The sequence below is a fragment of the Etheostoma cragini genome, chromosome 14, assembly GCF_013103735.1.
Source record: "Etheostoma cragini isolate CJK2018 chromosome 14, CSU_Ecrag_1.0, whole genome shotgun sequence".
NCBI classification, from domain to species: Eukaryota; Metazoa; Chordata; class Actinopteri; order Perciformes; family Percidae; genus Etheostoma; species Etheostoma cragini.
Window position 1 is genome coordinate 23,524,238 of NC_048420.1, and position 12,341 is coordinate 23,536,578.

Genomic DNA, 12,341 nt, shown 5'->3' on the forward strand with positions numbered 1-12,341 from the left:
GGACAGACTCTGCAACACCATCACTAACAGGGACGTTGTAGAGCGTCCTCTGGTGGACAGACTCTGCAACACAATAACATGGTTGACAGTCCGTTTTTACTTTTTAGATTACCTTCATCAGAATCATTATTTATCATTATGGATGATTCTGATGAATGAATATTAGAAAGAAAAAAAAAATTACAGATACAACATATCGGGAAATGCCGATACGATATATATGCCTAATAAATGCCTAATATTGGCCGATAATATGGCCCCGCTGATATTATGGACAGACAACCTCTGGCAGTGTTTTTAGGGAAGGACAGACTTTTAAAAAACACTCAACAAAAGTGCTCTATTTATTCAATGCATGGGTCGTTAAACGATAAGACCAAACACTGTCGGTCGGGTAACAGACCTCTTCAGACAGAGCAGCTTGGCAGCCAATGAGCCTGTCAGACAGACTGATAAACCCCCAGACAGACAGGCTGATAAACAGCCAGACAGACAGACAGACAAACGGACAGATAAACAGCCAGACAGACAGACGGACAGATAAACTGCCAGACAGATGGACGAAGTACGTTGCAGCCTGTGCCACGGCCGTCGTGGGTTTCTATGGGGCTAAGTGGCGGCTGATGGCCCCTCCAGTATCTCCTCCATCTGTCTGATCGCGGCTACTGGGAGTAACGGACGGAGGGAGGAGGGCAAAAACAGGAGGAGGAAAGAAGGAAGGAAGAAAGAAGAGAAGAGAACAGGACGAATTGGAGGAGAGATTTCCACAGCCTGCAGGAGGATGGAGGTTTGGGTTTCAATTCAGTTTTACTTTATTTATTGTAGGGGCTGCAAAATAATAGTTTAAAAAAAAATTTTTTTTTTTAGTTGAAGGAATTGCACAATACAGATTACACATGTCAAACAATACACGTCACTTCAGTTTTTCTTTTTTATTAAAGAACAGGAACAAGATTAGTGCGTTCACACCACCAAAATAAAAAACTAAAACTAAATTAAATACAAAATAAAAAGTCATATTGTTTTTTTTAATCGTCATCGCGATATCAACTGGCGCAATAAACACATCGCCAAAGAGATTGGGTTATTTGTGATATTCACTTTTAAACCATAACGTACATCTAGCATCAGGCTCTCCCGAGACAAAAACACCTTAGGACGTTTAATCCCATTTTGCCGTTTCCATTCGGGTTTTCTAACCATATTCTTCAATATGTGCATAAAAATATATGCAACACAAGTGGTTAGACAGCACTTACACACAGGCAATAAGCGGTAAGGAAGGAACAAAACTCGTCAGGGTTTCACGGGCGCAAACCCCCGTATTGATACGAATGAGGCTGTATGTGAGTGAAAAGCAGGTGAGATGTACGAACCAAACTCCGCTGACGCAGCGCGTGGACAGCGCCCGGGGCATGATCTCGGAGCCCTGCTGCATGAAGCCTCCCACCGGGAACCACAGGCTGTTCCCCAGGGTGTACTGGTTGACCAGGACGTCCGGCCGCTCCCGGAGGCACGGGTGAGGGTTGTACCACTCGTAGGGGCTGAGCCTGCAGGGGCGACATTGAACATTTTCCTATAAGCAGCATCTTAAAAAGAAAGCTGGTGTTCATGTTGACTTCATGCATAGACTCCAAAACAATTTAAAATCTTTTACACTTAAACAGAGCAGCACATTTGTTGGTATATTGGCTGCACCGTTGTAGGGCTTTTACAAAAGCAGTCTTACTCCTCCACTAAGTGCACCTTTTATTGAGATTATTATATTGAAGGACAAAGGATGTTCTTAAAATATGTCTCATGTGAACAGAGTCAAACTGTGGAGGTAGCAAACAGGAAAGGGCAAAAGAGGCAAAGACATGGATACACAAAAGAAAACAACAATAACTTGACTGGAGTGAAAAACAGACATTTTACATGCAGAAAGAGAGAGAGTAAAGGGACAGAGGAAAATACATGTTGCAGTTGACACGCACACACACACGCACACACACACGCAAACACACACAGAGGCAGGTGTGTTACCTGGCGGCGAGGAAGAGGACGCAGCTGACGGCGAGGTAGGCCAACAGCATGAAAAGCCAGACAGCCGGAGAGAATGGATCGAGGAAGGAGAAGTAACCGGGTTTACGGCCCTGAAACACGCACACACACACAAACACACGCACGCACATGCACACACACACACACACACACACACACAAACAAAATGTTTCTGTTACATTTCCAGTGTTCAAATAGCAAAGTTTCAACTTGATTTCTCCACAACATTGAATATAATTACAAATTCATATGCAATGATCATTATGGAAGTTATGTAACAGCTGAACACTCAAAAACTCTCCCTATTACTTTTAAAGCTGGTTCACCTTTTGCTGCCATTAACCCTCATGTTGTCCTCGGGTAGAAATCCCCAAATAACATGATTAATTCCACCCAACGCTCTTTGCCAAGTACAAATCTCTACTTTCATTAATTTTGGGGCGTCTCATTCAATTTTATAGCATTTGGAAAAACAAATTGAAGTGTTTTTTAAATAGTATTGAGTAAAAGTTGACATATTCCAGTCTGTGATTATCATCAACATCCATTCCTTTAATTTTAGTCTCAATAATTCCTAATTTCTGCTTTTCTAACTCAAACATTAGGGATCATTTCCTATAAATGAGGTTTATTGACATAAATTCCAAAAATAACTGCAAAACTAAAGATAATAAGTTAGTGTTACGTAGTGTGGAAAGCGTCAAAAGTGACAAACATTGAAAAAAGTGTCAAAAGTGTTAAAAAAAAGGGACAAAAACTTAAAAACATGTCGTGAAGTCTCAACAAAAGTGTTGATTTTCGGTTCTAACGGGAAGACAACACATGGATAAGCTGGCGTTTTATTGATATGTATTGGCCACTAGAGGTCTGCATGTTTAAATGGCGTCCCTGAACTCACACCTTCACATCTGGGACTACACAGACTTTAAATACAAGACGTAAAGTTTCACATCAGAACAGAAGCTGTAATTTCTCCAACTTTTGGTCCGCACAGGGACCTGCAATTCCAATAAAACAAACTACAGTTACAAGCTATTAAAGTGTGTTTAAAGTGTGTAAAGTGTGTGTCGGTTGATGCTTGTCAGCCAGACGTTTCCAATTGACCAACGTCTACTGAAAAAAAGGATTCGGAAGCGAAGAGAGTGGAGGAACTCACAGATTGGACCCAATTACAGCTGATGACTAGCGCTGTAATGGAGGCAATCAACTCCCTTTTCTATTTTTGTCCATTTTGGCTAACATGAAAAACGTAATTTGAAGCTTTCCAAGGGCTAAAATCTGATGTGGATCTGCTGAACCAGACCAAACGTAGAAATGTGTATCAAAGGAATTAAGTCTTTCCTCATCACTGTGTGTGTTTTGCAGCGATTGGTTATATAACCCTCGTGTTGTCCTCCCGTCAAAATTTAAAGTTAACACTTTTGACGCTTTTATTCCCACGTTTGTCCCTTTCTTGACGTTTTCAACACTACGTTACACTAACTTTTAACTTTAGTTTTGCAGTTATTTTTGGAATTTATGGTCAATAAACCTCATTTATAGGAAATTATACCTAATGTTTGAGATAGAAAAGCAGAAATTAGGAATCATTGAGACTAAAATTAAAGGAATGGATGTTGATGATAATCACAGACTGGAATATGTCAACTTTTACTCAATACTATTTCAAAAACACTTCCATTTGTTTTACAATGCTATAAAATTGACATTGATATAGGAATATGGGTCAATTTGACCCAATTACAACATAAGGGTTAAATATAGATAGATTGTGGTGTCATGTAGTTCTGTATATTCCATAAAGTTAAAGAAACTTAGCCTTTAACATGTATTTTAAAACATAAAAAAAATGTTTTTTGGACTCATCCACCACTCAAAACGGCTCTTTATGTAGAATTTGAGCCTTTGGCCTTTCTCCCCTAACCCCCTCCCACTAAACTTGGTCTCAAGAAATCACTCGCCAAAAGCACAGTTTGATCTGCAGATGTGTAAACTGTATGTAATTTATGCAAAAAGGTAAACATGCAAATATCAAAGGAAAATATTGGTGCAGTTTATCATCAACTTCCATCATATTTTCTTGTAATTATTGAACAATGCTGACTATAAATTGCGTTTCTAACATTCACACTCAAGCAAATTTGATGTCTCACACGTGTGTCCTCAACAAAAAAATTCAGCACAGAAATGAAACCACTCAAATTTAACCACAAGTAATCTAAGTTTCTTCATGTTTACTGTGACAGTCATTTGTTCTGTGCAAGTTGGTTCAGTACAAGAAAGACGAGGAGGAACAGGAACATTACGGGGTTAAAATACAGCGAAAACCTAATATCCTCCCACGCCAAAATGCATTTCCAGAGCTCGTTTTGGACATTTCTCTCTCAGCAGAAGGTCACGTTATTTAGAAAGTCTAATGACTGCAATCATCTTTGTTGCTTTGTTTGTTGATTGTTCTCGCCTGTCGTGGAGTCAGAGTGGTGAGTTCACTGCATCGGGACAATTCAGATGTGTGTCAGGTAAGCTGTCCGTCATTCAAACTCACTGCGCTCACTGTCAAGAACTTTCAATGCACCTGACTCAGCTTTAAAGTTCTCACTGCAGCGGTATAAAGTCCAACACTACGGTTTGGTTGAAGGTACATGGACACTCAAGTCCACATGAAAATGTAACTTGGTGTTTATGTATGTGTTGTGATTTGGCTGCTACCTTGGCCTGGTCTCTCTTGTAAAAGAGATTCTGAATCTCAATGGGACTTCCTGGTTAAATAAAGGATTAATAACATGTGATGGGTGAACATGTCTCTGAAGGTTCTGCGGTCATCCCAGTCATAAACTATGTTTCCATCCACGTTTTTATCTGGATTAAGTGATATTGAATGAAAAATGCCTTCTGGAAACAGCTGAAATTTCATGAATATCAACTCAAAGGACAAACGTTTGGTCTCATTGGATTTTATCTTTATCAACACTCGATTTATACCGTAAACGCTAATGGAAACGTTATTTGCCGAATAAATAATGAATTGCGTTTAAGTTTCAGGACATTTTATGATTGCGACCCGCCACAAAACGAAGAAGAAGAAGTTTTTGTTCATTTCAGCCCCTCTGTCTGCACACATGGCGGGCGTCAACAAAGACAGATGGAAGTGGACGGACGAGGAGACGAGATACTTTTTAAATTCAATTTATCTGGAACTCGCAAAGGAAATGGCCGACAAAGCTTAGGACAAGCTGTGGGACGTCCTCCGGAGTCAATGGAAGACGCTCAGACAGCGAGACATGTCCCGAAAAAAGAGTTGAAGCGGTGCCGGAGGGACAACAAAAGAAAAGTTGCATCTGCATCGTCACAGCGATGTGTTGATAGGGTTGTTGTTTTCTAATTATAGCTCAATATGTCGCTATCAGCTGAAACATAAGCACTATTACAACTTGTGCAATATTGATCATATTCATCATTGATCAATATTGATCAATATTAATCATGACACAATTCTTTTTTTTCTAGAAAAACTTTGTTTGCAAATGGTTGTTGAATGTCGCGCAATTCAGTGTGAAAATAAATGGAAACACCTTAAAATGTCTAAAATCCATTTGATATACCAATTTGATCGCAACAGCATGTGACGTCATTACGCACGTGTTTTTATCGGCTTTAAACACACTTTCACCAGCTTTATTCACATGAGTTTTTTTTTTACCCCAACTTCAGATAATTCGATTGAGAAGTGGATGGAAACTTAGCTTTAGTCATCCAGCGGGTTCCACATCTGGGGAAACCAAACGAGTGGAGGCAGTCTGGGACAATAATGAACATGGTTTTAAAATCACGTGTTCAACTATCATCATGGGAAGGGTTACACTCTAGGGCACTGTTTCCCAAACTCAGGGTCGGGTTTTGGGTTTTGGGTCTTGAGCTGAAAAAGTTTGGGAACCTCTGCTCTAGGACAACCGGACTTGTTAAAAGTGCTTCGAAGAAGTTTCGTCATACTTCAGAGAGACTTCTTCAGTTCTGACTGAACGGTAGGGAACCCCAGCTATTTAACGTCTGTGGGGTCGTTGCGGTCAGGGCGATTCATACCGAAAATCGTCGGCATTTTTTAAAAGACGTGAAGGTATTTTTTGGGCTACTATTTTTCTATTCAAAAGTGATAGCAGATAGAAAGGAAAGAGTAAGGCGAGAGAGGATGACAAGCAGCAAATGAACGCAGTTGGGATTCAAACTCGGCCTAAATGGGGTGCACACACTAAATGGGGTGGTCGCCCCATTGTTGGCGGACTTACATGCGGCCAAATATTTTCCACAAAACTACACAAACGTGAACATTTGGGCTTGTGTGAGAAGGCCAACAATGGTTGTTCAGACATGGCCTTGGGTGTCTCCAATGACCAACCAGGAGCACTAGCGAATGAAGCGGTATCGATCATCTTGACAACTCACGTGTAAATTAGGGATGAACTGATCCCAGTATAGGGTATTGGGTCTCATACCGTGCTCATGTACTCATACTGCTCATGTACTCCAATGCTGCCCTCAGTGATACTTTGTGCATCACTGCTTTTGACGCAATTCAGCGCTACACTTTGCTAAAAGCTGTTAAAAACAATAAAACATTGTATAACTAAATGGTCTAATGTGTGGCTGTATTTCACTTGAAAGGGTTAAAGCACAGTGGGTTCCTGTCTGGGACTTGCAACAGTCTGCAGTCTGTTACGTTAACGTAGCTTTGGCTAATAGCTAGCTTAAACACAGTCGCAAATCATAAAGCTAACTGGTCTAATGTGTGGCTGTATTTCACTTAAAAGGGTTAAAACACAGGGAGATCCTGGTCTGGGGCTTGCAACAGTCTGCAGTCTGTTACGTTAACCTAGCTTTGGCTAATAAATAGCTTAAACACAGTTACAAATCTTAAAGGTAACTGGTCTAACGTGTGGCTGTATTTCACCTGAAAGGGTTAAAACACAGGGAGTCCCTGGTCTGGGACCTGCAACAGTCTGTAGTATGTTACGCTAACCTAGCTTTGGCTAATAGCTAGCTTAAACACAGTTACAAATCTTAAAGCTATCTGGTCTAACGTGTGGCAGACACCAGGAGTCCCGGTCTGAGACTTGCAACAGTCTGTAGCTAAAGAAGACACGGCGTTGCTTACCGGTAGCCTGCAGCTTGACTTTTCCAGACACCACGGCCACTGCCAGAGTCGGAGATAACAGAGAAACAACTGTTAAATCCTCATGCTTTGCTGAAGTTACCTGTTTGGCAACATTTTGCCTCCCTACCTTTTATTTCTTAAGTTTAGCTAAACTTCTGTGCTAGCTTGCTAGCTAGTTTTTACTTTTGCATACCTGCAACACATGTTGTCAAGGTGTTACAGTTGATTTAATGCTAATACGTTGAAGTAGTCCTCCAATCAAATCATAATTTAGTTTTTATTTAGTTATTTATTTTAGTTAATAAGGTTATTAAATTTGCATGTTGTGTGTTCTTAGCTGAATTGCTAACGTTAGCCACTGCTGGAGGGTGTGTGAACCCTGCAGTTTGACTGCAAGGATGGTACAACTAACCAAACTGGATGTTTATGGTCTGTAAAGAACTTGTAAATAAGAACTTGTTGAACCACAGGTCTCTAATGTCTTCATATTTATAGGTTAATACAGAATATGTGAAAAATAAATACGTGGTTTTAAAGGATCTGGAGTTAGTTTAAAGAAACTTGGGACAGAGCGGTGATGTGTAAGGGAAGTAATTTGCATGATATAAAATGACATAACTAACTGCTGTTGTTCAGGAATTAAAGTAAAGCAAGGCAATAAATGCAAGTAACTAATTACATTTTCACATTTCAACACTGGGGTTGAAATGGAAACTGACACTTTGTGGAAAGTTAACATTTTGGAGGTTTTCAAGTAACTGCCCGATAACTTCACAACATTAGTGACGTTCATGCATTCTTAATAAATGGAAAAAAAAACACTGTATTTTAGCAATATCTGATCTGTACAATAGACATGTGCTTAAAAAGGCAGAATCCATCATGTCTGATAGGTCTCACCCCCTGAATGCAGAATTTAAGATGCTACCCTCTGGTTCCCGCTTCAGTCAGCCACCAACTAAAACAAATAGATAGAAACTCTCTTTTTTACCCTCTGTTATCTCTCTGCTTAACTCTGTAAAGAATAGGTAACGTCAGCACATAAGGTACACTGGGACTTAAACTTTTAATGTGGTATTTATTTCCCCATTTGGTCTGATCCTGCATTTTTAATCAATGTTGTCGTCTTTGTTGTCATGTACTGTGCGTCGACTTCTTGCTACTGCAGCACAATTAATCGCCCCTCGGGGACAAATAAAGGTCTTGAACTTGATAACAATGTCTCTTCCTTCCTCTCCGTCGTACACAGCCGGCATCTCCGTGCGGATGTTGTCGGAGCTCTTTGCACGCGCTGTAACACATTGTTGTGTCTCAGACGCGGTGAATAACAGAGTGATAATACATTGAGCACTGATGAATTGTGAGCAACACCAGATATCAATTTACTCTGTTCAACAACCAGGGGGCAAGCAACGATGATAAACATGATGGCACTTCACTAATGTGTGTGCACAAGTCAACAGCTTGAGCAATTAAAAAGATTACCATCTCTAAGTGTGCTTGCAAGCTATTTATGCTGTGTGTGTGTGATTGATTGTGTGTGTATGTGTGTGTACGTGTACGTGTACATGTGCGTGCAAAGCTCCTTTATACTTCCAGACAGGATTTCATTGTTTATTGAGTTACTTTGGGAGTCACAGAGGACTTATAAGATGTCTCGGTTTCCGTTTAAGAGCTTGTACACATTCAGAAGTGTGCGCATTGTGTGTTGTGACCAGTGTGTTTTGTTGTATTCAATTCCATGCTAATAGAAACAGTATCTACTACACACCCGTTGTCCTGCTATTCTGTTTTGCTTTGGTCAAATCCAAGAAATCCATGCGCTTCACTGTTTTACACGGAGAGGAAATGATGTAATGCACGTGCTGTTGCACGGCAATCAAACTTAACACTGTGAGAAAATGTTTCTCCATTTTTTTAACAGCCTACATAGAATATATTTTTCTCACGGTCTTGTTGAAGTGATTCCAGGCTTTTATTCTGGAAATCAGGGGGTAATGCCTGTTTACGTTCTACAATGTAAAGCTATAGTTGTGTCTGCTGACTTTGGGTGAAAATACCAAATCACACAATCCTGTTGGTTTTGCAAGGAGCAGACTTTACTTCTCTGTCTTTGATGTTTGTGCCTGACAGACCATGTGTGTTTGATCAGGGTTAGCACTGGATTCAGTCACGTCACGCACAAAGCCAAAAAAGTTTACCTCCATTCAGGGCTTTAGTACTCGAGTCCGGTCTTGAACAGCTATGCTGTGAACCGTTTACATTTGAGCATGCGTGACTCAAATCTGCACTCGCCTCACATTGGTCAGTGACATAGAGTCCTTTGATTAACTGCAGTGCAAAACCAAGACAATAAAATAAAATAACGGATCAAATGTTACAATGTAACAAAAACATGAACCTTGGTCTGGACCTTGGTTCAGACTCCCAGGTGTGAAAAGCCCTACAAAGCATGTTATGAACTGACATGAGGAACTGGGCCCTGCAGCAGGTTCATTGCCCCCATGATCCAGTGTGTGTCTTGGTGTGTATGTGTGTATGTGTGTGTGTGTGCACCATCATCATCAGCATGGCCTGTTAGCCAGTCTATCTACTGTGTATAATGGTCCCCAGTGCTGCACTTGATAACAGCAGTGGAGTGGGTTTACGGGGGCCTCGGTTCAGACCGAGAGCGCAGATCTCCGACTGCTCGTCAGCGCCGCGGCGCGAGCACGTGAATCCCCCCCGCAGGCAGTTACCGTGAGAACCAATGTGCTGTCAACTTAATCCCTTAAATAAACACTTTAGGGAATGAAGCCGGGGACGCCGCTGTGTGCCGACGGCCTCGGCTGTACACACTTTAAACAGCTGACTGCTCACTAAGTCAATACACTGAGAGGCACTAATGCTGGACTGGATCAAACATGGACGACAGGCGAGTTGGGGGGGGGGGGGGGGGGGGGGGGGGGGGGATGCTGATGCATTGCAGATGTACTGGATCTGCAGGCAGCGACACCGCCGCGCATCACCAGAGCACCTCATTATGTTTTATTGACAACAGCCAATACATAAATGTTTTATTAACATGTCCCGTTGTTAGCAATCCAACGTCTGCTGCTGGCCTCGTTTAAGGATTTAAAACCTGGGGTTAAAGTGGGATCTGGTAGCTAGGGGGGGTCAAGTTTGAAAGAGTCGTGCTACTTTAAAATCTCCAGCCACTACACAGCACTCGAAGTGAACATCTGCTACTCTCGCTGTTTGCCAGGAGTCGGGTTTCCATTAAAACTAAATTATCACTAGTGTGTTACACAGGTTATCTTTCATGAATTACTAAAACACTGAACCCCATTCCCTGAAACCAAAATCCCTCTTTTAGAAAAAAAAACCTAAACACATTCCCGCTCGCTAAAACACACGCAACGACAGGCTAACGGGGTCCGATCACGTTGAGTTATTGATGGAAAAATCCCATCCCTAATGTATGAGGAAGTTGGCGTGTTTTCAGGTGAGTAATGATGTGGTGAGAATGTTTATTATGTCAGTGATATGTAGTGTTTGGAGTAACTGTGTGATGTGATGGGGGGGGGGGGCGGTGCTTCACGGCGTGCACTTAGATTGCTGAAATAGGACTCCCAAGTTCTTAACCCTTGTGTTGTCTTCCTGTCAAAATTGAAAATGTTATCGATGTTTTTAACTTTTTCTTACGTTTTTGTCCCTGTTTTTTAACACTTATGATGCTTTTTTTCAATGTTTGTCACTTTTTTGGACGTTTAACGCTACGTATTACTAACTTATTAACTTTAGTTTCACAGTTATTTTTGGAATTTATGGCTGAATAAACCTCATTTATAGGAAATTATACCTAATGTTTGAGTTAGAAAAGCAGAAATTAGGAATTATTGAGACTAAACTTAAAGGAATGGATGTTGATGATAATCACAGACTGGAATATGTCAACTTTTACTCAATACTATTTCAAAAAAACACTTTTTCAAATGCTACAGTATATAAAATTGAATAAGACGCCCCAAAATGCATGAAAATAGATGTTTGTACTTGCCAAAGAGCGTTGTGTGGAATCAATCATGTTATTTTGGGGAATTACAATTGGTCAATTTGACCCGAGAACAACATGAGGGTTAAAAGGCTTTTACTCCACACAGGACACACAGCGGGACTCCGACCAGGATCAAACCACACCTTAGATCGCTGCCTATGTGACAAATTAGGCCTTCGGGTTAAAGAGTGAGGAGGAAAACCTGAATGTGGAGGGGTGGAGGCCTTAGTGACCCCGGGGATGACGAGGCTCGGCAGAGGGCTACCGTACACTACAGCTGCGTCTTGCAGAGGTTTTGTTTTGGATATCATCATTTTATCATCCTTGTTATTTGTCCTTTCACCTGAACTGTAGTCATGGATCCAAGTGGCCTTCACGAGTGGTGAAACGTAACTCAAGTGCACTACAATAGACAACGAGACCAGGTTTAGCTCCCGAGACCTCCAAAGTAGGCTAACTTACCGTGTGCTACACTTGAAATGAATTGAATCATCTGTGACGTATTCTCTGATTGTTATTGAATAACTTTCTGTCAGAGCAAAACATTCATCGCAGCTATCTGACCTCCTTGCAACGCTAACTCCTAATTGCTTTTGTCCACAAAGTGCCCGCTAGAATTAACTCAAACTAAAAGTTACATATTGTCACTTTAAACTGGCTAACAATAAAACGGCAACATGTGCAACTGACGTGATTAGACCATTAAACACACGACTGTTTCGATTGTTTCCAATTTGTAAAATCTTTCTAAGGATTTTTCTGCCTTGAGTACTGTTAATTTTAAAGAATATTTCACTTTATGAGGTTTTTTAACATTATTATGAGTCCCCCCCAGCCTGCCTATGGTCCCCACAGTGGCTAGAAATGGTGATAGGTGTAAACCGAACCCGGGGTATCCTGCTTTGCCTTTGAGAAAATGAAAAAATGTAATGGGCCGATCTGGAATCTTGCCGCTTATGAGGTCATAAGGGGCAAGGTTACCTCCCCTTTCTCTGTTTTGCCCGTCCAGAGAAAGCTCATCATGGGACTGGCTCTGGAGGCTGTAATTCTGAACCAAGGCTGAATTTTGAGAAAGAGACTTCAGATCCAGTATTAGGGGACCACTAAGGTCTA

At 41.1% G+C, this 12,341-nt stretch overlaps 1 protein-coding gene across 1 annotated transcript in view; it reads right to left on the reverse strand.

Annotated features, from left to right (window-relative positions):
* Window positions 1-12,341, reverse strand: part of LOC117957203 (glutamate receptor ionotropic, kainate 5-like) — an 86,495-nt gene that overhangs the window by 20,762 nt on the left and 53,392 nt on the right. The window contains exons 14-16 of the mRNA XM_034892800.1: window positions 7,193-7,231; window positions 2,026-2,135; window positions 1,377-1,550 (exon numbers count right to left, since the gene is read on the reverse strand). Of these exons, the coding sequence (XP_034748691.1) occupies window positions 1,377-1,550; window positions 2,026-2,135; window positions 7,193-7,231 (323 nt within the window). The remainder of the gene's footprint in view (window positions 1-1,376; window positions 1,551-2,025; window positions 2,136-7,192; window positions 7,232-12,341) is intronic.